We start from the raw sequence: 24,760 nt of genomic DNA on the forward strand, positions 1-24,760 counted from the left end.
ATTAAACACGTACACACGATTAACTCCAGCTTCAAGAGCATAATTGATTCTGTTAATATGGATTTCACTATATGTCCGAACCCGATCTTAAACCCAGTTGCAATGTCTACATTTCTACTTTTGTGGTAAAATGAAACGGGTTTGTTAGGTTCGTATTTTAGACTTAACGACCCAAATAACTCATTTTCCCATGAAGCCTTGCGAACTTTACGTCGTTGTGCGTCAACTCCCCAGTCCCCCCTCCCCCTCCCCATCATCACTGCTCTACAGAGGAAGAAAGGGGGAGACGGGTAACCTACAGTGAACGTTGTAAGTGTAGTTTTTATTTATATAGTATATTAAAATACACAGACACAGCTTAAATATCTGCCGGCGTGGCTGCTAATAACGTCCGACCTAGCCCCGGCTTTAGTTCAAATAAATATGAGCGGCAGCGGGCGGCCCAGGACCAGCTCATTCGCTGAGCCTCCCGGAGGTCCCGGATCTGCTGCGGCCGGTGCCGGATCAGGGGTAGCCGGCGGAAGCTCGACAGGAAAGTCCGGGGGTTCACAAGCCAGTGGAAGCAGCTCGACTGGCTTTGGGAATTTGAAGCTACCCAGTAAGTATTATGTTATATTTTTACCACGTGCCCAGTTTACACGTTAAGACGAAGACTTGGACTGTTGGTTATTTTTTTAAAGAAACGTGTCGGGAATTATTTAATGCGGTGGAGCTAAATCTGTTAGCAGGTTAGCTTTGTAGCCAACGCTAGCTATGTTTTTCATTAAAGGAGCCTTGCGATCGAGGGCTTTTATCGACTTGCTAACATTGTAGTTAGCTATGAAGGGAAGCTTAGAACTAAGCCGCTGATATTTCGACTTTAACTAACGTCATGTCATATTTTTAATAAAGATCAGTGGTTATTAGTGCATTGTAACCCAACAATAGCGTTGTTTTAAGCATACACGCTAATATATTGGTCATTAATATCAGATATAATAGTTAGCGGTCTTGCTAACATATTGAAAACCATCTTATATAGGTTATTAATCGTTGTTCTCGGTTGTGTCTTATCTTGTGCTGATGTTTTGCCCCACACCGGTAACGAGTAAGCTGATACCTTTTGTGGTAACTTGAATTCATGGAGATAATCGTCAGCGAAAATCTCTCAATACTGTTCAATCAACTGTTACGTTTGCTCATTAACCAGCAAATATTGACCCTATCTTATCTAAGTGCTCCTTCTGGATGCCTACACTTTAGCAAACAGGGGCTCATCTATGCATGGATTTAGACTGTTACTTTAGAAAAATAACCCCACTTCAGGTCATCTTTAAAATCTTCTGTCTTAGTGTGGGGTATATTAACTGTGTACTTTTTTGCTGGGAGTTGGAACATAGTCACTGTCTTCACCATTTTGCCAACATTTCTGGTGCTCTGGACATCCTGGTTTGCCAGCAGGACTTCCTTCCAGGTAGTCATCCAGGTGTGATGACAGGAACTTGGAAAATGCTCATGTTGCAGTTGGCTGAAACCAAAGTGTGCATAAAATGAAAGCGGCAGAAAAGAATAACATCACATCTCATGTGTTAAATTTTGAGTTTAAGCAGTTACCTATAATTACAGCAGATGAAACGGAAGGAGGGCAAAGAAAAATTTCCTTATCTTCATCCATTTAACAATGAGCACAACTGTGGATAACTTCTTCTTTTGCGTCCCTTGCCTTCTTATTTTCCACAGTTTAATGAATTTCCCCTCAGGGGTTTTTCCTGGCTCACGTTGGCCCTTTGGGGGTGGGAGACTGAATACACACAAACACGACTGGTCTGCCTATAGTTAAGAAACTTATAAATGTTCCTAATACTTTTAAGCATTTTATTATCATACATAGATTTAAGATTGACTTAATTAAACTCCCATTTTAAAAATAAGACATTATGACTATTGCAAAAAACAATAATCATGATTGTTTTGTTCAATAATTCTGATCTCGGTAACACAAGTATTCATAAACTTTGCAAACATGTGGTAGCTAAATCTTTTTCCTAAACTCGAATTATAGCTTTGTTCAAATGAAGAAAATATAATCAAGGGAGAAAAGGTGGTGAACATAGTGAAAGATGCAGTGTCACCTGATCAAGAGTTAGACCCAGATTAGCATGGGTTTTTGACCATAAACCCCCGTCTTGCTAGTAAGCAGCCTCAATGGAGTTAGTGAAAGTCCCAGGCAGCAGCAGGCTCACAGGAGAATGGGTGGCCAGGCAGTGAATGACGGAAAGTCGACAGCCAGTGAACGCCTTGGTTGCACGCCACCAAAAGCAGACCGGATGATAGAGCCTGTGAGGTCCAGACACAAAGACCGTTACCATTAAAGTTTCTTCGTAGGTTCACCCATGTGGATTTTACAGCTTTTACTTCTAGATGCTCATCAAAGGCTGTCTTTATATGATCTTGGCTAAGACTTGGAGAGACAAGTGAAAACACACTGTACTAAAAGAAAGGGTTTTGTCTGTAATGCAAGATAAAGCAAAAATGAATTTTAACAAGTAATAATTTACCAAGATGTTCATTATCATGAACATCTTGTTTTCATAAGATAAGATAAGATAACCTTTATTAGTCCCACACGTGGGAAATTTGTTTTGTCACAGCAGGAAGTGGACAGTGCAAAAGTTATGAGGCAAAAATTAGAATACAATAAGAATAAATACAGTACACAACTGTACAGAATAGAATAAAATAAAATACTATATACAGTAGAATAAAATAAAATAAATATACAATAAGATAAAAATAGAATACAAATACTATATACAACTGAGTAAAAATACAACGATGACAGAAAGGATTATTGCACTTAGTATTATTGCATATGTATGGATGTGTGTGCTTGATCAGTTAAAGTCTTTATTATGGAGTCTGACAGCAGTGGGGAGGAAAGACCTGCGAAATCTCTCCGTCCCACACCGTGGGTGCCGCAGTCTCCCACTGAAGGAGCTGCTCAGTGCTGTCACAGTCTGCTGCATGGGGTGGGAGATGTTGTCCATCAGGGATGACAGCTTAGCCGCCGTTCTCCTGTCACTCACCACCTCCACTGGGTCCAGAGGGCATCCTAGAACAGAGCTGGCCCTTCGGATCACCCTGTTCAGTCTCTTCCTGTCCCCAGCAGAGATGCTGCCGCCCCAGCAGACCACACCATAAAAGATAGCAGAAGCCACAACAGAGTCATAGAAGGTCTTCAGGAGTGGGCCCTCCACTCCAAACGACCTGAGTCTCCGCAGCAGGTACAGCCTGCTCTGCCCTTTCCTGTAGAGGGCGTCTGAGTTATGTAATCACTACCTGGACCTCATAGAAACCCAACCCAGTGTAATGTTTAAACTACATGGACTCTAAGCTCGCTCGCCATCTCCATGTTTTTGTCTTTCATCCAAACTTAACCCTGGCTCAGTTCACACCTAAACATGGTGTGGATAACCAAGAAAACTCCAGGCTAATTGTTAATCTAAAACGGAGGGGGGGAAAACAGATTTTCCTTAAGTAGTAATTTAGAAGCATAATGTAATTTACTATTGTTAGATAACTTTTCATTTTCCAAATCTGAATTGTAGTTTCTCAGAAAGATTTCTTAAAATAAGCTGTCAGAAAGTAAATATGTGCCACTTGCTGTATTGTTTAATAAAGGGGATCACTGAGCATGTTATCAGGGAGAGGCAGATCATCAGTTTCACAAATTTGGGGAACGTAGAGGGTGGGTATCTGACCTTGGAGAGAAGAGCAGGAAAGCAGAAGAGCGTTTTTTGACGCTCTGCAACTGATCCAGATGCTTTTTTTTTACAGACCTTACATCCAGTTTACAGTCATTTGATCAACGTCTTTTGTTTTTTAGTCCAGCAGTCAGGGAACGTTTGCTCTCGATTAGTAAGGAGCATTAACAGACTGCAGTTATATCACTGCTTATAACCCCTTTTCAGTTGTATAACCTTAAAAATGTCAATCAGAAGCACTAATTGACCACTGAAAAACACTTTGTGATCACTGATGCCAGAGGTAACAGAGCCCAGCTGCAACTGAAGGGAAAAAACTAAAATGTGTGAAATTAATTAGATCTAATCTAAACACAAATGGACAAAGACGTGATCAAATAAATAAGAACACCAAACTGATCGAGGACTCAGTACCAGTTTTCATTACACGCACAGCCCTTTTTATTAGTGTAACAGTAACATTTTTGTTCATACAAAAAAAGCCTAATGCCTAAGGTAGAATCACTGTTTTCTATTTGTGTCTGTTGCTAATGTTGAATTCTTAGTTGGACAAGAACCTCAAACTATACCTCTCTGTTATAAAGTGCCTGTTTTTTAGAATAATTGAGCTATTTTCCCCGAACATTCTCTCTCTCACATACACACACGTCCATAATTAGTGATATAACATACTGTCAGGAGAGGAAGTGGAATGATGTCAGTCCAGCCACACCAACCTCATTAAGCAAACTGGTATCATCAAGACATGACAAATCCACATTAACAACATTGTTCATCTGTGATATTATGAAGTTCAGTGTTTCAGCAGCTCTGAGTCAGCACTGAACTCCACAGCATCTCTGGGTGTAACCCATTGCTCATGGTTTCCACCCAGTGTGGTATACAGACTTCAAATATAGCAGTAATAGAGCTCTGTGTAAGGTTATTACTGAGCACTGGCAGATACTATTTGAGTATCTTTTTCCATTTACAATACTATACACATACCTTGACTACATTTATCTGATCAGATGGAGAATACTGATCTAATAGTATTTTTCTATGTGGAAGAGAAGGAATTATGCTTGTGTACGACCTCAGGTTCAACATAAACAGCATTCTTTGTAAATTAAAGTGCTACAAATCAATAGATCCAAAAGTATAATTTTACTTGATTTGTGTTGGTGGAATAATAAAGGATGATATCAATCAGTAAAAATTAAGTGGCTTTTTTGGCATTATTCATGTAGTTTATTTTCTCCTAAAACAAAAAAGGACTCTGCGACCGAACATAACGAGTGAGACAGAAGTTAAAGCATCAGCTCATCTGAGCTTTTCAGCCGCGTTGACCACAAGTTGCAGTTTAGTGGGAAAAAAAGGCTCAAGCATAAAACAGAAATCTGGAGCTGGTACTGGTGTTACACACCTTTGAAGTGCTGCTGTGGTGAAGTAAACAGAACATTGTTATATATATTATTACAGTACTCTGTTTTTGGTAACCATTGTCCTTGATGTAAATATGTAAAAAATGTGTATGTTTCTGTTCTATGTCTTGTGTACTGTTTGTTTGTATATGTGTATTTCTTGCTGCTGTTACACCCAAATTTCCCCTTGTCGGACAATTAATGCTGGGCATACACTGTGCGATTTTTGGCTCATTTTGAGCCGATTTTCCAGTCGTGTGACCGTTTTGGTGATTGGCCCGAGTTTCGCCTTCATCGTGTGTCGTGCATCGTGTAGTATACGTGGGGTAAGGGGAGCGATTAACACCTCACGACCAGCTCCCAATCATCAATCGCTTGGTCATAAGAAAATCAAACCTGTTTGAAATCCTGTCGGCCGTCGTAAGGGTGTCACCAAAGCCTCTCACACTGCGCACACGCAAACACAGAAATGGAAGTGAAAAGACGGAGCAGCACGGCAGTGCAGCGTGTGATCTGGACACAAGCGATGGAGGCACAACTTGTAGAACTTTGGCAAGCTCATCCGAGCCTTTTTGACCACAACAACCGTGAAAATAGTTGGATTTACATTGCTGCTCAATCACAGCTGCCTGATCAATGTTTTTCATTAGCAATTTAGCAAAGTTGATGGTGGTGGTGTGCGCGTCTGTGTGAGTGAAAGACAGAGGGAGAGCAAGCGACAGATTTTCTGTTATAACCTTCATTTTATGGACGCACAGTGTGAGCACTCAGGTCAAATCAGAGCATCGGGTCGTATAGTGTGAGACTCTGCATCGTGACCTACGAACTTCTAACTAGGGCTGCTCGATTATGGCAAAAATGATAATCACGATTATTTTCACTGAAATTGAGATCACGATTATTTGACGATATTTATTTCGTCCGCCAGAGCTTATATATTTTTTTTTTTACATGCTGTAGTGCCATTTGTCAGAGCATTTCACGTTGCTATACATCAATACAACTGTTATAGCCCATATTTTTAAAATGTGTATGTATTAAGTCCATAGTAACTACATTAATTGCAAAAAAGTGCAATAAACTACAAAAAAAATTGAAAATCGTTTTTGTTTTGTTTTTTTACATATATTTCTACTTGGAGAAATTTAAGAGGTTTATCCCTCAAAACTTTAAATACAAAAAAGTTGCAAAAAATAGTTTACAACAACAGGAAATTTATTTTGAGTGTCTTCATAGTTTTATTTTTGGAGATACAGCAATTTTTATATACTGCAGGAAAAACAAAAAAACAATCCTATGATGCAAATTTGCAAAGAATGTGCATGTGCATCAAAATAAACTATTTCCAGCAGTGCAATTCGAGTTCTAAGGCCTACAAGTAAAAAAAACTACATTTTCCGCGAAAATGACGTCACTTGCGATAGTTCGCGTTGACGTCTTTTTCAATGTGGGAAGTGTTATGAACAGCTGATCGGATCGGCAAAGCGTGTTTCTGGAATATTATGTTTTTGTTCCTGCAAGCGCTTTTTATGCAATTTTTGCAAAGCTATATGTGGAAGGAAACCGTGACCTAGGACAAGCTGATGGCATAAGATGTAACTCCTCTGGTTTCATATGGAAACAAATTTATTGTGCTAGCTTAGCGGTTCAGGTTCTACAGGGATTTAAAAATAGTTATACAAAACGAGCATGCTGCTCTGACCGGCTTTAAAGGGTTAAGAATAACAATGTATTGAATAATGACTTTAAAAAATAATATAAAATAGTGTGCAAATACTGATAACAGTGCAAGTGTTTGCAATATAAGAAATAAATGAAAAATGTGAACTTTGCAGTGTTGCTCTGTGGTGCAGCTACGACACCATAGCAAAGTTTACACACTGTGTCTACTTGATCCACATCTGACTCCGCGAACCCATAATGTTTCCACACCACTGAAGTTTTTTTTCTTTACCTTTCTTTTCAACCAACGGCAGTCACTCTCCTCTCCAAATAACTTCTGCTTAGCTTTCCGAGCTTCCCTCGGGTCCTCTTAATTGTTGTGACGCGTGTTCGAAATGCAGAGCAGTGCGCTTGATTTGCCACACGGAGCAGCGCGAGAGTAAAGCATGAGGGAGGGGCTAATAATCGGCTCAGTCATTTTTAATGATCGTTGAAAGCCCAGATCGTAATCGTGATTAAAATTCGATTAATTGAGCAGCCCTACTTCTAACCCCTGCGAGTCAATCGTGCAGTTTGAGCAGAAGCTGAATAACGCGACTGAAAAAATCGCACAGTGTATGCCCAGCTTAAAGGATTATTCTTATTCTTATAGCAAATTCCAGAATGTTGAGTAAGTATCGGACTGATATCTGATCTATCAGAAATGGGAAATGGAGAGAAGCATTTCTGGCTGTGCCACATTCAGTTTGAAAGCCGTCATGGTTGTACTGTGTAGTTTTGTGACGAGTAAAATCTGTACTGTATATAGTATGATTAGCATCGTTCAGGAAAATGAAAGATGAATGGATTAAAGGGACCAGTAGCTTTGGTGCAATTTCTTTCTGCCACTTACACGCTTATGGAGAGTGCTAATAAACTACTAATGATCAAGTAGTAGCAACCACAAATTATTTTATCAAGTTAAGTGTGTGCTTGAGCTTTTTTACACTTACAAACAAGCTCAAAGGTAATTGCTTATTAAGTGGGGGTGTGATCAGAGTCACTTTGCTCGTCCGTTTGCTCTTATTAGAAACCAAAGCCCTTCACTGGCAGAGGAGCAGACTGCTCATCTTTGTATTCATTATTCAAGACCCTATCATGCCACAGCTGCTCCATATTTAATGTGCTCCCCTGTGACTTAACTTTTTCTTTCTTTCGTTTTTTTAAGGGTGTAAAAATGATGCTAAAATAAAACACAAAGGGGCAATGTAATGTGCAGCTGTACAGCAGTGTGCAGACACCACACCGCGACTGATCTCAAAGCTGAATATTTCCTGCTGACTCGAGGGTAGAGATCAGATCTAGGCCAATCATGTGGATATGCTGCTGGCTTCTATTTACTGTTAACCTTGAAAAAGTTTTGACTGGAAACGTTAGAAATGGGCAAGTATAATTTTTGCCTTTGGTCAGCACTGATCATTCGGAGGTGGTAATCTATCTGACTAAATAATTGTTGTCTAAGCATGTGCTGGAAGGGCAGCTGATGAAGCCAAATCACTTAGGCTAGTCGGGAGAAATAAAATGTTTCATTGTCTGATTCCATTTTGTAACTCAAAGACATAGCAGAGATCAGGAGGGGTCCTGTTGAGACAGGCGAAGTGAGCAAGCCCAGGAAATGGAAGCACCTCTGGGTGTGCTACTGTCCATGCAATGTTATCACAGGCTCTGACGAGCCTTTTGGCAATGGGCTTCTTCTCTGCTCTTCATCCCCTCCCAGTGTCATTGCTTCTGGTGCCCATTTGTCAGATAATTCTTGAACCAACACTTGCACAGTCATAAAACTCTGAGCAGCTACTTGACCCTAACTAGAAGTGTCAGATACTGTTGGGTCTTAAGCTTCTCACTTTGCCTGATTTCCACAAGGTCGAACATTAGCCTGACAGTATCACTGCTCAACCGGTTGGGAACACATACAGTCCAGTTTGATCTAAAGTGGGAAGGTCTAGTAAACCATAACCTTAATAGCCTTAATAATTTTAATGTACAAAGGTAAGCATTCATATTTAATAACTATCCATTAGTAGGACTCATTATGAATGGACTGCAATGTCTTAAAATAAATACAATATGCCACATCTGTACCTGCAGACATCCTTTAGTACAGGAACCCCTGGGCCATGGACCAGTACCGGTCCGTGAGTCGTTTGGTAACGGGCTGCCAGAGTTGAGGCTCTGGTGTGAAATTTATGGTTTACACAGTTTTTATTGTTAACGCGGTTTCCCTGGGTCTTTTCCCGTGTTGTAGTTGTGTATCTTATTTTGAAAGAAATATTTAAGCATTACCATAGCGACCAGAGAGCATTAAAGGGCAGACAGGAGGCTGTTACTCTCTATGTTGTTAGCGCATTTCAGGAGGACGCTGCTAATAAAGTTACACAATTACACGGTGAATTCACTTTTTTTTTTTTTTTTTATCATATTTGCAAAATACCACAGTTTTTTGTCTTGGTCGTATCATTTTATTTTGTTGTATTTATCTGCGACACTTTAAAGGCCGGTCTGTGAAAATATTGTCTGAAATTAAACCGGCCCATGGTGCAAAAAAGGTTCTCTATTTCTTTATTTACTTTTTATTTTAAATTGCATTACATTTGAAGTTAAATTTAGTAACTGCATGATGTTGAAGTTTATTAATAATTGTATTAAATAATCAAGACTATATATTTTGCTAAGATCAAGCCCATGCTGTTTTATTTTCTTTGGAAACTATTCTGCTATTTTTTTTTTCTCCAAGAGTCTCACAGCCCCACACAGGTTTTACCAATCTAATGGCAGATTTGCAAGCTCTTCTGTTTATTTATTTCAGTGGTTTAAAGGTGGTTGGAAAAAACCTGTTGATGCATTAAATTCTACTAGACGATGGTAATGTGCTTTTACGCACGCACGCACGCACGCACGCACACAAAAAGAGTTGCATAAACTGTGATTTTTGCCATGTTGTTTTATCCTCATTAATTTTGCTTTTCTGTCAGACATATGCCTGTTATTTAAATATGGTATCGATCGAATTGAATCTGCAAAGCTGAAACTGTGATTGATACTTCCATATTCGGTTTGGTGCACAGTTCCCAACCTGACTGTTCTGCTTTAGCCAGGTTGTGTAGCTAAAGCAGCAGCTACAGGGAATTACTACAGGGAATTAATTATATTGGTTAATGTAGTCAGTAATTAGTAAATTTGGCTTTTAGCTGTAATATTTTTTTGGAAAACCTTTTTTGGCCTCAGGTTTCAGGTATTTGTAACAAGAAGGGATTAATCATTGATAGCAGTGTTGAATAAATAGATCATTTTAATGCATGGGTCCAGTATGAAAGACGTTTAGGCTGATTTTCCTCAAGAAAGCAAGGGCAAAGTGTTGTGAGAAGAAGTTCATTATCAGTCTGGATTGTGCCTGAGGAGCTTTTACTTTTACATCATTTTTGATCTAATTTCAGTAGTATTATTTAAGTGCTAAGATGTGTAACTGTCAGGTAAAGCCAAATGTTTTTTAATAATTTCAGGATCTCTAACAAGTTGTTTTTTTTTTTTTTTCTTTCTGTCATCCACAGGAGACAGTGGCAAAGTGACGACGGTGGTAGCCACACCCGGTCAGGGCCCTGATCGCCCACAGGAAGTGTCCTACACAGACATAAAGGTTATAGGAAATGGCTCGTTTGGAGTGGTCTACCAGGCTCGCCTCATCGACACCCAGGAGATGGTGGCAATTAAGAAAGTTCTCCAAGACAAGAGATTTAAGGTATGCTTAGACAGGCTTACCTGGACAGATAATTACAGTGAAGTAAATGCTAGTTTTTCACCTTGTGCAGTTCACTCACTTTTCCTTCGTCTCTCTTTTCCTCTTGCAGAATAGGGAGCTGCAAATTATGAGAAAATTGGACCACTGCAACATTGTCAGGCTACGTTACTTCTTCTACTCCAGTGGAGAGAAGGTGTGTTTGCACTGACCTGACATTTTACGTTGTATATTGTAGAAACTTAGCAGATGGAGCACTGTACTTCCACTCCCTGGCATTTAATCTTCCATGCATCAGTGATAATTCACAGACATGTTTTGGACAAGCCGATCTTGGTCTTTGTTGTACAATGAATAGTTGAATACTTGGAGTTGATGGGGTCCAAGCTCTTTATTTGAATCGCTCAGATTATTGTGGTTTTAAAGAGAAATCACAGACTATGCTTGGCACACTTTTTAAATCTCTGAAGACTTGAGCAAATAATACTTGAGCAGATGACTTTGTGACACACTGACTAGTGAATTAATCTTCTGATGCTGTGGGAACAAATGTTTCAGTCCCTGAATTCCTCAGATCTGGATGCTTAAGCGATATTCTGTTCTTTTAGTTTTTAGCCAAATCTAGTGTAGAGTCACCATATGACTCAGTCTGCCTCTATCATGTCAAATCTGAAAGTAAAAAAGTTAATAAATTAGCTCTTTGCTGGTGTTATTTCAGCATTTATAGTTTAATTTACTTTAGAAATATTTACAGCAGCAAAGCAGTAAACTGTGATCACACTCATAATTGCGCATTGGTTTTAGCATTTAAGTCAGCATCCCTCATTGGCCCTCCTCAGGCACACTGAGTGCTGCAGGTACCACTGCTACAAAGAAAGAATTTAAAGTTGTTCCACAGTAACTAGCAGCTTTGACAGCATACAGATGGCTCTTATTTTAACCTCTTTTTAATTCATTGGCTTTGTGGCTACTTGCAACAATCCAGTGCTGGATGGTAGCAGCTGAAAAAGATTCTCCCATGTTGAAGCTTGTTGAACAGGTGGTTTGTGGGACTCTTATTGACTTTTTAGTGTCTAAGGTTTTGATTGTGACCACAGGGATTAGTGCTACTGCTTTTTCTTTTTTGTGGTGACTGCAGCTTCAGGTCAAAGTATGAAAGCGTTGTTGTCCATACTGCTGTATATTTTTTCCAGAAGACCAGAGGCAGAATCTCCTAAAAGTCTTTATTCCCTCTGAGATACATTTTACAATCCACCTGCATCTATTTTTAGCCACAAATGCAAGTGACATTCTCACACTGTTGAGTCAACAACCAGCATTGTCTTCATGCTGTGTTTGCAGTCCCACTAACAAGAGCCTCTATATTTTTGTAGCCTCATATACTGCTTTTAATTTGAAAATAGCAGGAAAATATTGCTCGTTGCTCAAGGTAGCTTTCGTCAGGTTGTTTCACAGGTAAACTTAACTGTGGTTGGTGGAAACACTGTCATTGGGACAATGACGGTCAATCACTTTGTCCGACATACTTATTACTAGCCCCGGGCCATTGGCTGTATTGACTTCTGCTGAAGTGTATCCCCACTGTCTGGTTGTATCAGCTATATCTTTCTTTCTTTTTTTTTTTTTTTACACCCCATGCACAATACACTGTTTCATTACATTCATTTGATCTGGTTTCACTTTTGGGACTCGATTTGAAGTGGTTAAGATTCATTTTCCTCCAGTAATCACACAATCCTCTTTGCTTTTGTTCCTCTTTACCAGAAAGATGAGGTGTATTTGAATCTGGTGCTGGATTACGTCCCCGAGACGGTGTACAGGGTGGCTCGCCACTTCAATAAGGCCAAGACCACCATCCCCATCATCTATGTTAAGGTGGGTAGAAACACACACACACACACACACACACACACTGCTGCTCACGTGAGCATTTCCCGGTCACTGCTATCACCATGTCACTGTATGCATTGAAAAGTGAGTGGTTTATTTATTACTGCCATGTTTAAATCTTGTATATTTCATTTATTAAAAAGGACATTATAACCATAAAGACATATTGTGAGGTCTGTTTGTGAACGCAGACACAGACCACTCTGTTTATCTTCAAACAGAGTTTTTAACTGAGTATCGTTCTCAACCAAGTTGAAGTTTGTAAATGAGGGGATGTTAGAGTTTCAAATTGATACCATGGATGCATCTATTAAAAATCTCTGACAAGTATAAATCCTGGTGACCTTGAATTCAAGGCCAGTGGTAAAGTTTTCTGAAAATCTTGTGAACACGAGAATGAGGGGACGTACGTTTTTCAAAATCTCAGACAAATTAGAATCCTGGCGAACTTGAGGTCAAGGTCAAAGGTCAAAGTTTCTGAAAATCATTAAGGATTAAGGTTTTTTAAATTTAAGCCATTAGTGCACCTACTGGGACGCTCTTGGAAGCTTTAAAAAAATCTGTTGGAAACTGGGAGTAAATTTTAGTTCAGTAATTGCTTGTGGATGTAATAAAAACAGGCAGCTCACCGTTTCAGGATTATGAAAGCAGAAAAGAGGAAGGATGGTCCCAAGGGAAGTGATTTGTTTGCAGTCTTCTTGGCTGTCTGTTTCGGGTGCTCAGTTTGGAGAGTGTTTACGTGCTTACTGTGTGCGAAGCAGCAGAGGACATTATAGCTGTCTCATGGCCCATTTCCCTACCTCAGCCTCCTGCTCCCCTGTGCCTTTGAGATGCATACTGATCTCTGTCACTCTTTCTTTTTTTTTTTCTCTAACCGTCTGTCACCATATGCAGGGTCTTCTCCCCCCTCCATGTCTCCCTTGGTGTCATGTTCGCCATTTCATCTCCTCTTACCTCTCTCTGCCCCCCTTTTAACTATCATCTCTTATCCCTCAGTCATCTTGTCTGCAGTATTTTATAATCTGGCCAGCCTGCTGTCAGTGCATCATGTGGGCAATAATGATGATAATGGAGATGATGACGAATTAAGATGCTTACTGTCTGTGTGTCACAGGCACATTTAATGGGCACACACTTAACTGTGTGGTGAATTTCTCATTCCATAACAACATCATCGACCTCGGGTGTGTAGGCAGATGCCAAATAGGAGCTGGCCGTAGATCTTCAGGGAGTATTTTTCACCCTTGTGTTATTTTGGTATAGAAGCACAACACCACAGGCTGCATGAGACAAACGAACAGCTGCTTCTTTCGACAAACCCCTTTACATTGTGCCCAAAAACAGAATTGGGGCACATGTTGATGTGACTAACATATGGTGAACATCTATACAGAATCAGCTGTGCCTACAGATTAAATCATCCATTTTAGTAAAAGTTTAACAACATTTAATTTGCAGCACAATACACGCTGCCCGGTCTCAGGGCACAACGTAGAATGCTGATGAGAAAGTGATCTATTTGTTTGGACACAATCTGTCCAGGTTTCTTTTTTTCCCAACAGTCAGCACAATTGTCAGACTAATGGGAAGTATGTTTCCTGTCTGAAGCACGCTTGTCATCCACACTCATCAGCACAGATTTCTCTCCATGGCAACCAAGAAAACAAGCTTTGAACAAAGTGGCAACTGTCGTGTTTTAAACCAAACAATGAGCTCTTTCTGAATCTGAGTAGTTTTTAAATGCATATAAACCTAACAAGCTGGTTAGCTATTGGTAATTAGTAACTTATTTAAAACAACACAATTGACGCATAAGCTTCTGCTCGTTGTAGGAAGTGAACTATGGTCTCTGGTGGAAGCGACACCATCACTAACACCATGTGGACTTTTTCACCCTTTAAATGTGGAAAGTAGGGCTGCCACAAACGATTATTTTGATAGTCGACTAGTCACCGATTATTTTTGCGATTAGTCGACTAATCAGATCATGCATCCATTGGACGTAAAACATACAGCTTATTGCACCAGCAGCATCTGCTCTTATATAACTATCATTAGCTTACAGCTTTAAGTGTTTACTGTATGTGCTAACTAAAAATAAAGACAAGATGATAGTTTATTAAATTTTAATGAAATTTGCAGATTGTTTCAGTGAAGTAAACTCCTTGCTATCTAAAATATAACGGGACACCGGAGTATATTCTCGAGCATCTCACACTTCTGACAATCAGCTGTGTAAAAACTATAACTTTAATCTCAGCCAAACCGATTTACTCAGGAACAAATAAAATACTGAAAAAAGCCAAACAATAACATTTTGAAGTTATCTAAGTGACTTATATATATTTAACCTGAGTAGCGAAAGACAGCAGTGGGTTTGAAAACGATTTGCCGGGAGTCCGGGGTTCTCACGGGCTCTAGTGAGCCTTGCCCCCGGCTAACTATCGAGCTAGTGGGTAACAGACGTCTCCGAAAACGCCTCCTCTGCACCCTGGTGACATATCCCTACTCCAAGGCCCTGCATGTGTGGGTGGTTGTGGTGGAGCGGGAAGAGGGAGGCAGCTGGAGAGTAGGGGTATGTCACCAGGGTGCAGAGGAGGCTACACCCCCCCCCCCCCCCCCCCCCCCCCCCCCCTCTGTCCCCTTCTGGCTGCCTCTGCCTCAATTTTATCCCACAACTTAGACATTCACATTACTCACACTCTCATTACACATACATATAGGATCTTGGGGCACGATACACGGAGTCCAAATTACCATCAGGGTGTACACCTCACCCCTGGCGTCGTTGCCCACCTCTCAATTTTAAATACACGTAGACATTGAGGGCTATCAGGAGGGACTATGCGCTTACCTGCTGCTCTCTGGCAGGTAGCTCCAAGCCCTCCTGGGTTTTAAATGCACCTTAGAAAACACATGCATCAACACTACAATGAGCGGGTGGAGGGAGGTTTGGAGTCTTCTCTCACCCCCATTCTCTGCGGCCTGCGGGGGGGGCTAGGAGGAGGAGTTGGCCGTCCGACTGCGGTCTGGAGTGTGGGGCCTCCCTGCTGCTGCAGAGTCGGGGTGGTCTGCCTCTCCCCACCGCAGGGAAAAGGGTAACACCACCTGGGTCTGGGTGCAGTTCCCCCCTCCAGGGGCAAGGGTACCTAGACCCGGTTCGTAGAGTACGCTTGGGGAGTGTGATCGTGTGTACAGTGTCTCTTTATGTCTGTCTCCACGTTGGTTGAGTGTGGAGTAAGTGCATATGAGAGCATGAGGATGGGAATGGATGTTTGTATATGTGTGTGCCTGTATGTCTGTGTCTATATGTCAGGTTGGGTATCAGACGCCACCTCTCTGGGGACATCTCAGGCCCTCCAAGGTTTGAAGGCCTATCTCCACCCACCACCACTTCCCCTGCCAGTGGCGGACTCCCTCAGGTGTCGGTGCGTTGGTGGTTCTTTGTGTCTGGGGGTGGGCGTCCGGGTACACACCGGCTCACTCCTTGGCGGCCGCTTATCGGGGCCTGGAGCCTGGGGCTTGCTCGGGCCACTTCGGAGGTGGGGTGCCCCCGGCCTCTCGGCCTGGGGCTCGGTCACTCAGGCACAGCTGGCTGCCGCCGGAGCTCACGGGCGCGTCACTGCAACTCCCCCTGGCTTCTGCTCCGCGGCTGCTGAGTGAGCCCTCATCTGGGACTCTCCTCAGCTCTTTCTGGGACAGTGGCGCGGCTGCCCCTCTGTTGGTCTTCCTTGGTCTCTTGTGTTCTGGGGGCCTCTGGATGTCTGGAGTTTTGATCTCCTCCATACCTGCTTCATACCCTGGAGGACGGGGCTGTGGCTCCCCACACTCCCTAGCAGATCATTACATGGAGAAACCTTTGGAATGCAAGCATGCTGATCCACACAGGTATGCACACAGGTGTACACACGGGTATTCACAGACACGGACTACAGCTTTCTTGGCTGCTGCCTCAAAGCACATTGTGCGCTGTCTATCTTGCGTGCTGCACAATATCGTTTATTACTTAGTATCTACTGATATCTACTGCTAGCTAGTTTATTGTGATGGTGCTGTTTTTTTTTATTATGTTGCTCTTTGTTGTTTGCTTTCTCTTCTGTTTTTTTTCTCCATACAGGTGACCCAGGTGTTTTGTTTTTTTTGTTTGTTTGTTTTTTTTTCTTTCTTCCCCCCCTTCTCACCGTCTCTTCTCCCCTTTGGTTTTCTTTCTCTCCCTCTCTTTCTTTCATTCTTTCTCCCTGTCCTATCCACCAGTCATGTCTGTCCCATTTGTAGCAACTGAAAATAAAATAAATTCATAATTATAATAAAGGTCAATCAAATGGACCAATATGGCAAGGCCATGATGATCCACTTGGTAAAATAAATCCGCTTGGCATCTTTCTTGGCCTTAAGACAACAATTCTGATGGCTAAAGATCCAAACGGGACAAAAAAAAAAAAAAAAAAGTTTATAGGACCAAATCCCCAGGAGGAGTTCGTTAAAGTAGGAAAAAAAAAAAGAAAATCATATATCACTACATTAACAGTTATGGCTATTTAGCAAGCTGCTATGAGACTGTGTTGGTTCATCTGCACCTTCGTTTTTGGCTCATTCTGATCCTTTTAAATGCAGAGTGTGCACTTAAAATTCCTCCGATTTTATAGCACGTTATTTATCTTCACCAAAGCCATTAAATTTGTGATACTGGGGCGTCCCGGCTTGTCAATCTTCAGTTTAGTATTTAAAAGAATGTATGCAGTGAAAATAATTGGCTGCTCTTAAAATGTCTAAAAAATTTGCTTTTCTCCAGATAGACAGGAATACTGTTTTCTCCTTTGTGGGATGAAATAACACGCCTATAATAAAACATGGAATTGCAGTGTAAGTTCACTGTGAGAGAAGCTAATAATTCTTTTCTTTTTTTGTCGTCAGTCCTGCAGCAACAACTTGTTAAACTGAAAACAATGAACTATTTATTGATTATTTTTATTCATCTATTGATTTTCTTCCACTTATTCGGTTCATATCTCATTTAATTTATTAAGTCATGCCTGTATTGTTTTTCTTTCAAACTTGTATATTGTCCTAAAAATAAATTGACTTGCATTTCATGTGATCTTAAAAAACATGAAAAATGAAAACGGTGCAGGAATCCTGATGGTGGCTTGTAGCTAGGACGTCTCCAGTGAGATATAAATGGCTTTTGTTCTTAAATTGCTCTTTTTTTTTTTTAGATTTGTTTGATTTTTGTCTGAGTTGTTAAACACTGTTGGGCATCGTGTCTCTGTCTCCTCCTCAGGTGTACATGTACCAGCTGTTCCGCAGCCTGGCCTATATCCATTCCCAGGGCGTGTGTCACAGAGACATAAAGCCTCAGAACCTCCTGGTGGACCCAGAATCGGCCATCCTCAAACTCTGTGACTTTGGCAGGTCAGTAACATTTCCCGCCTGCGGGCAGATCTGTCTGTCTGCATTTTTCATTTTTGCATTGTAGTGACCATTTCTGTCTCATTGTGGATATTTAGTTTGCTGTCTGTTTGTGTAGCGCTCTTCCTCGGGCTCCGCTTTCCCTGTGTGGATCACTCATGCCTTTTTTATGTCTGGGTCGCTTACATGCTACTGTGAAAACAAACACACTGGCAAATCCAAGGTTCACACCGACTGCGAGTCTCATCCTGAACTGTCTGTTTTCTGAATCCTCCAGTGCAAAGCAACTAGTTCGAGGGGAGCCAAATGTTTCCTATATTTGCTCGCGGTACTATCGTGCCCCAGAGCTCATATTTGGTGCCACCGACTACACGTCCAATATTGACATCTGGTCAGCCGGCTGTGTGTTGGCCGAGCTGCTGCTGGGTCAGCCCATCTTCCCCGGAGACAGTGGTGTGGACCAGCTAGTAGAGATCATCAAGGTACAGTAAGAGTGCTGTAAACAGTGGTACAGCTGGGCAATACCACCGCCTCTTCTTCCTCTACCTCTTTGCCCCCCCCCCCCCCCCCCTTTTTTTTTTTTTTTTTTTTTTTGCACAAGTCGAGGAGCGTGTCAGGTTACATTTCACTGTGTGTTATACTTGTATAACTATGCATGTGACAAATGAAGAACCTTGAACCTTGTAATATTGTAAATGTAGGATTGTTTATAAAGGAACTGCATATTGAAGAAATATGGAGGAAAAAACATGCTTGGTCGAGGTCAGGGCTGCACAACATTTTTTTTTTTTAACTTGGTCCTTCAAAAGCAGCTCTGTCTTAGAAAATGTTACCTTTCATTTTGTTGTGTTTAACAAACTTAAATATTAGAAAACATCTCTGAATGAAGAAAATATAAATATGCACAGATGCACATTGTGAACAAACACAGAGCCGTATTCATGAATATGAAAAAACTCAGATAATGATCTTTTCTGTTATGACTTGTGACTCTTAAGTGCTTTTGGTTTAATACCACTCAACAAAGAAAAGACCAGGATCTTTTCCTATTAGTATTACTATTTATGCATACATTTTTGTATGCATGCCGTGTTTCAAAGCACTTTTAGGTGTGTTCACTCAGGGTTGAAGTATGAGTCCATTTTCCCACACTTAGCTATCTGGGCTTCCCGGGTAAGCTGTACAATTTATTTATTTTTCATCCACCTCAGACAACGACTGGATCAATTTACTAGCAAACAATTCCCTTCCCTTCTTGTGTTTTCATACCATTATTATATTGCTGTTGTCCCCTTAGACTCCCTCGTCTCACTGTTGGACAGGCCCCAACACATATTGAGATGGGTTTATTGTAATGTTTAAAATCATTAGGTGTGTACTCATATTTGATGATAGCTGGTATTAAATAGGCAAAAGACAGCCTGAGGGCTAGAACCAGTCCAAAAATGATCTCAATACAGCTTTGCAGCATCCTAAAAGGAAAGCAAAACAATCCATCAATAATTAATAAGAGGCAATATAATGCAAAGGAATCTCAAGGTTGTCTGCAAAGAGGCTGGACTGCCATTTAACTTAATACCAATGCAGTGTGTTTCATCTGTGATCTCTGAAGTAGTGCATATCAGACAGTTGCAAGATTCAGACTCATTTATATAATGTAATGCAAATAAATGTTAACATTTCACTCCTGTTTGGCAGGTTTTGGGGACGCCAACAAGGGAGCAGATCCGGGAGATGAACCCCAACTACACAGAGTTTAAGTTCCCACAGATCAAAGCACACCCTTGGACAAAGGTATGCTCCCATTACTGGACAATATTGACGTTGAGAGGTTTACCTCTCTGAATGCAGTTACTGTTGCTCTTTAGAGAAAACGTCACACTAAACTAATTTTAATGAATCCAAATTCATGCTAGCATTGATCATCGATACATTTTCTTTCTATCTCCTATCAGGTGTTTAAGCCTCGTACCCCACCGGAGGCCATTGCTCTCTGCTCTCGACTGCTGGAATACACGCCGGTGACCCGGCTGTCGCCACTGGAGGCATGTGCGCACGCCTTCTTCGATGAGCTGCGCCAGCCGAACACCCGCCTCCCCAGCGGGCGAGAACTTCCGCCCCTATTCAACTTCAGTCCCGTTGGTCAGCATGTCCTTTTTTTTTTTTTCTTCTTTCCTGCAGTCTGTTTCTTGCACAGATTATCAGCTGTTATTTATATTGTATCAGTATCATTAATCATGTTTTCTTTGCCCTGTTCTCTCAGAGCTGTCCATTCAGCCCCAGTTGAACTCCACACTCATTCCTCCTCACGCTCGTGCACAGACATCGCCTGCATCACACGGTACGTTATTAAATGGGCTTTAAAAAAAAAAATTATATATATATATATATATATATATATATATATATATATATATATATATATATATATATATATTTTTTTTTTTTTTTTTTTTTGTCTGTAATTGTTAAAACTTGTGCTTCCTCTTTTCCCCTGCAGAGGGCAGTGTGTCAGACAGTACCGCCCAGCCCAGCTCAGCACCTAGCTCCATCAACAACAGCACCTGAGCATTCATCCCTCTGTCATATTTTCTGTTTTGTCTTCCCCATGTTCTTTTTACTTTCCTCTGCTCCTCTCCCTCTCAACCTTCCTCCTGGCTCCAAACCCTTACAATACAAGGAAAAGAAACTAGATACACCCACGTAAAAACTCAGCACTGCTATTTCCCCTGAATATTTAACCATTTTCAATAAAATGCTGCACCTGCAGCTGTGGGTTGAGGACATTTAGGTAGTTGTGCTTGGGCTTATTTATAGGATGCAGGCCCAAGTCCAGGTTGGCTGCTGTCTGACCTCTTAGGATGTTTAGGAGATGAGGAGGGGGCTTGTATATATTATGTGGATTATCTGTAATATAATCAACAGTTGGCTTTTATCCCTTTTTTTCTTTTTTAGTTCATTTTATTTGAATTTTATGTGTGGCCACAGTGCCATTGATTGGGATCCTGATTGGCTAGTTAGTGCATAAGGCCCGACTGGTAGACAATCATCCTTTGTGGGGTCAAAAATGCCACACTTATACTGTACAGCTAACTCTGTGGACTGTCTGTCGCTTTCCACTTAAGTTGTCAGTTCACAAAGGCCACTGGTGAACAGATTCACCAGAGGAATGATTTGAAACAAAAAAAATCTCCCAGCGAATACAGTGTTGGCTCAAGATTGTGCGTGTCATTTTAGATAAGAGGTGGTTTTAGATTTTTATTACAGAGAAGAGCTCCCCAGCCCGTGTTCACCGTTTGTTTTCGAGTATTAGCTCCAGCACTGCCTTTTACGTGAACGAGAGGGAGTTTTGTGCGAGCAGAGCGCACATCTTCAGTTTTTTCTGTATAAGCTCATGTCGTCATTTAAGCTGGAAACCAAGAGTTTCAATTTAATTCTCAAGTGAGTATTGCACATCTCTAAAAGGGAGTAGAGGGAAGCAAATGTTGGTGGGGGGCTCCGGCTACATCTCAGAGTAGCCTCGGTGCCTCGCCGTGTTTTGAATGATGTTGCTGTTCGTATCAGCCTGATTATGTTGAAGAATGCTGTTTTCGCCGCTCACACCATCACTGGCGCCGCTTATTGTTTGTGCTGGAGGATGACTGTGATTTCATTTTGTGTGTCGCCAGAGTGTTGAAACCATCTTCGCCCCTTCCCAAAGCAAGTCCGCCTGCAAAGCTCATATCATGTTCTCCGCGCCATGCGGTGATGGTCGGGAATGATTCACGCAGCTGGCAGTCCTCTGTGGGCGTGGCCAGTTTCCTCTCTTCCAACACGCATGTTCAGCCCATGTCGACCACGCTGTTTTACTTCCACTAATATCAGTAATAATCTGACCAGAAATTATGCTCGAACCCCTGAAATCCAACAGCTTTTGGAGCCTCCCCCCTTCCATCCCTCCTAGTCTTCATCCCTCTGGCTTCAGATTCCCCCTTTTCTTCTTTTTTTTTTTTTTTCCCCTGCCCACTGCTAAACTTGTAAATATCAAGTACCTTTTATTTTATTTTGGTTTTTTTTTTTTTTTGTTATTATTGTTATTATATTGTTGTTCCTGTAATTTTTTTTTCTCCTCTAGTAGACCGGCGCAGCAGCGTCCGGGTGATTATCCTCAGTCGCAGTCTGTAAATACGATTTCATTTCAGTCCCTGGTTCACGAGGGGAAAACAGAACAAAACGTTTCATTTTTATTCTCTCTCCCTCCACTTCTCTCTTCAGAGCGGCCCCTTTTCCCCCATAAATGTTGTCATAACTGTTTTATTTATTGTGTTGTGGGTTTTTTTTTTTTTTTTTGATGGGTGGGTAAAATTGAGGGATTCTTTTTTGTTTTGTTTTGTTTGCGTTTTTTTTTTTAATTCCACATTTTAGTCTAGCAATTTCACATGCAAAATAATTTCACATCCAAGATACTGTACTCGGATCCAGATGTTGGAGCGCGTTGTCCAATCCGTGGTCTCATATGAATGCAGGTGCACTTGCTCGCCAACAGGTGGAACTCCAGTTTTCCATTAAACTTCAATGTGAAGGGAATGTTACAAGCCTCTGGATCTGTGGGGTCGTGGTGTTGGGAGGGAGCACGGGTCACTGTATGCGTGTGTGTGTGTGTGTGTGTGTGTGTGTGTGTGTGTGAGTCTGGAGGAAAGGGGGGAAATTAATTTGTCCATTGGCATTTATCATCTCCTTTGTCTGACTCACCTGTTTTTTCATTTCTCTGTGCGTCATGTGACTGTAACGGGCTTGGCCTGTTAGTACGCTGTGCATGCTTCACAGATGGTGAGTTTCTCGAGCACAGCAGCAGGGAATATATGTGTGTTTGTATGCGTGCTGGCAGACCATGGACATTATTACCTGTATTTTTTCCAAAATGAAAAACTGGCTATATGTGCTGTTTTAATATCTGTTTTTCCCCGTTCTGATCTGTCACACTCTGTTGTGACCCTGCTCTTTAAACCACCCCTTGTCCAAGAGTGGAATATACTAGATGGGAACAGAACAGTTGGATAAAGGAGATGATGATGATAATTAGAGAGGGATGGGGGGAGAGAGACAGTTTTTGTTTGTTGGTATAAATAATTAAACTCATTAATAAAGTGATGAAACTGTACCTGTGTCATGACTGAGTTATAATGGGTAGTTGAGTTGTATATGGAGGATAGAGGACATACTGGCATTACTATACAGTTTACAATACTGTGAGATTTACTTAATAATTTTAAAAAAAATGATTGTAAAAGTTCAACATTAACCACAATATTAACAGACATACAGGCTTTAAAGGGGAACTGTTGTCCAACTAAATATTTTCATTCTTTCATCATGCCACAATATACGCTTTATTTATCTTATCCCGATCCTTGGCTCAACCCCAAAGTTCATCCACTGTAGCTTCTCTCCCTTTAAAATCCTCCCATATTGGGTGAAATGACTCTAACCATTCATTTATGATACATAGTGATATGAACCTTGAAATCTGAGTCAAAATGCACTTTTGAAGTTTCTCCACTGTATTATATCAGTGCTTGAAGCTGGTTATAGAAAAGTCAGCAGGAAAAAAAAACAAGATTTAGACTTAAGGTGTGTGTGTGTGTGTGTGTGTGTGTGTGTGTGTGTGTGTGTGTGTGTGTGTGTGTGTGTGTGTGTGTGTGTGTGTGTGTGTGTGTGTGTGTGTGTAAAAACTGGTTTGGCTAAAGTTTTTCAAGAATGTTTAACACAATGAATCACAGCCAGAAGGTGAGATTTGTAAGGCTCAGAACTGCTGAGGACCAAAGTTCAGTCCACCCAGGTGTACTTTGAAGGGCCTCTAATTTGAAAAATGTTGACAGTAGGAAATTAAGTAATTATTAAAAATAAATAAAAATCAGCTAATTCTGAGGTTCTTGGAAATATTTTTCAAATTTGTTTGATCTGCAATTAGACACCAGAACTTAAGAGGTCTTTAAAGTGTGTAAATTTTTTTTTTTTTTTTTGATAAACCGACTATTAAAGGCTGTTAAGTTCCAGGATGCTTTCTTTCCCGTATCTGAGGTTCAATGTGTTTTCAAAGTGTTCTTTAATGTTTTGTACAAGTTAAAAAAGCTTCCGTATTATTCAGTCCCATTATCTGAATGGCAATCTACAGTAAGCTCTGAGAGGGTGGTTTACTGATTTACTGCAGCTCAGTTACCAAACAGAGCTGAAGACTCAAAATACTAAATAATAACTGAAAATAAAAACTGAGAACAGAGACTCGCCAATAATAAACAATAAATCCAACTCAAAACGCTGGGACCAGTCAGTGACTGTGACAGCTTCAACAGGTTTGTCCTACAGTTAGGTAATTGTTATTTAACTTTAATACAGATGATGTGGATCTGAACTAAATGTAAGGCAGTACATATTTATGCATTTTGATGTGTAATTTTTATAAAGTTGCTCATCAGGTATGAGTCTCTGGATTTTGCTTTGTGTGAAACCTTTTTAATGAAAAGATTAATGAAATGAAGCTCTGCAGCAGAGTCAGTGTGGATCAGCGAACTCTGGAAAGGATCATTTGAATAATGAAGAAATCAGAACTGTTGTTATGGAAACCATGCTATCGCAAATGTCACTGAAAATGTTTTTGACCTTGACTGATGAAACCTGCTCCTCTGGCTGTATCACACGCATCAACGAGGGGTTTCTGGGATGGCTTTCTTTTACCTAGTTGGCCCTCTTTTGGCTTCTTGTTTCAAGATGACCTAGCATCACATTGAATTCAAGTCTCATTCGACTCTGTGACCTTAAGGACCTCAAACACGGCTGAATTTCTTCATGGAGTCTTAACAAGAGCCCACACTGCTGCCTCAGAGCGACTCAGACTTTTCAGT

At 41.0% G+C, this 24,760-nt stretch overlaps 1 protein-coding gene across 1 annotated transcript; it reads left to right on the forward strand.

The window, feature by feature from the left end:
* The first annotated feature begins 188 nt into the window (after positions 1–188).
* On the forward strand, positions 189–23,017 carry gsk3ab (glycogen synthase kinase 3 alpha b). Its single transcript, XM_080897073.1, has 10 exons — positions 189–598; positions 10,396–10,583; positions 10,693–10,776; positions 12,345–12,455; positions 17,752–17,882; positions 18,157–18,361; positions 19,578–19,673; positions 19,835–20,021; positions 20,143–20,220; positions 20,380–23,017. The coding sequence occupies exons 1-10, from the start codon at positions 424–426 to the stop codon at positions 20,445–20,447; spliced, it is 1,323 nt and encodes a 440-aa protein (XP_080753199.1). The 5' UTR covers positions 189–423; the 3' UTR covers positions 20,448–23,017.
* Positions 23,018–24,760: the final 1,743 nt, after the last annotated feature.

This window comes from Rhamphochromis sp. 'chilingali', assembly GCF_963969265.1.
Source record: "Rhamphochromis sp. 'chilingali' genome assembly, chromosome: 11".
Classification (NCBI taxonomy): domain Eukaryota; kingdom Metazoa; phylum Chordata; class Actinopteri; order Cichliformes; family Cichlidae; genus Rhamphochromis; species Rhamphochromis sp. 'chilingali'.

Bases quoted from the DNA above. Each gene is read 5' to 3' on its own strand.
- gsk3ab (XM_080897073.1), top strand. From the start codon at position 424: ATGAGCGGCAGCGGGCGGCCCAGGACCAGCTCATTCGCTGAGCCTCCC. The intron at 12,456-17,751 runs GTGGGTAGAAAC...TCTCCTCCTCAG, and splicing joins TCCCCATCATCTATGTTAAG to GTGTACATGTACCAGCTGTT. The intron at 20,022-20,142 runs GTCAGCATGTCC...CTGTTCTCTCAG, and splicing joins ATTCAACTTCAGTCCCGTTG to AGCTGTCCATTCAGCCCCAG.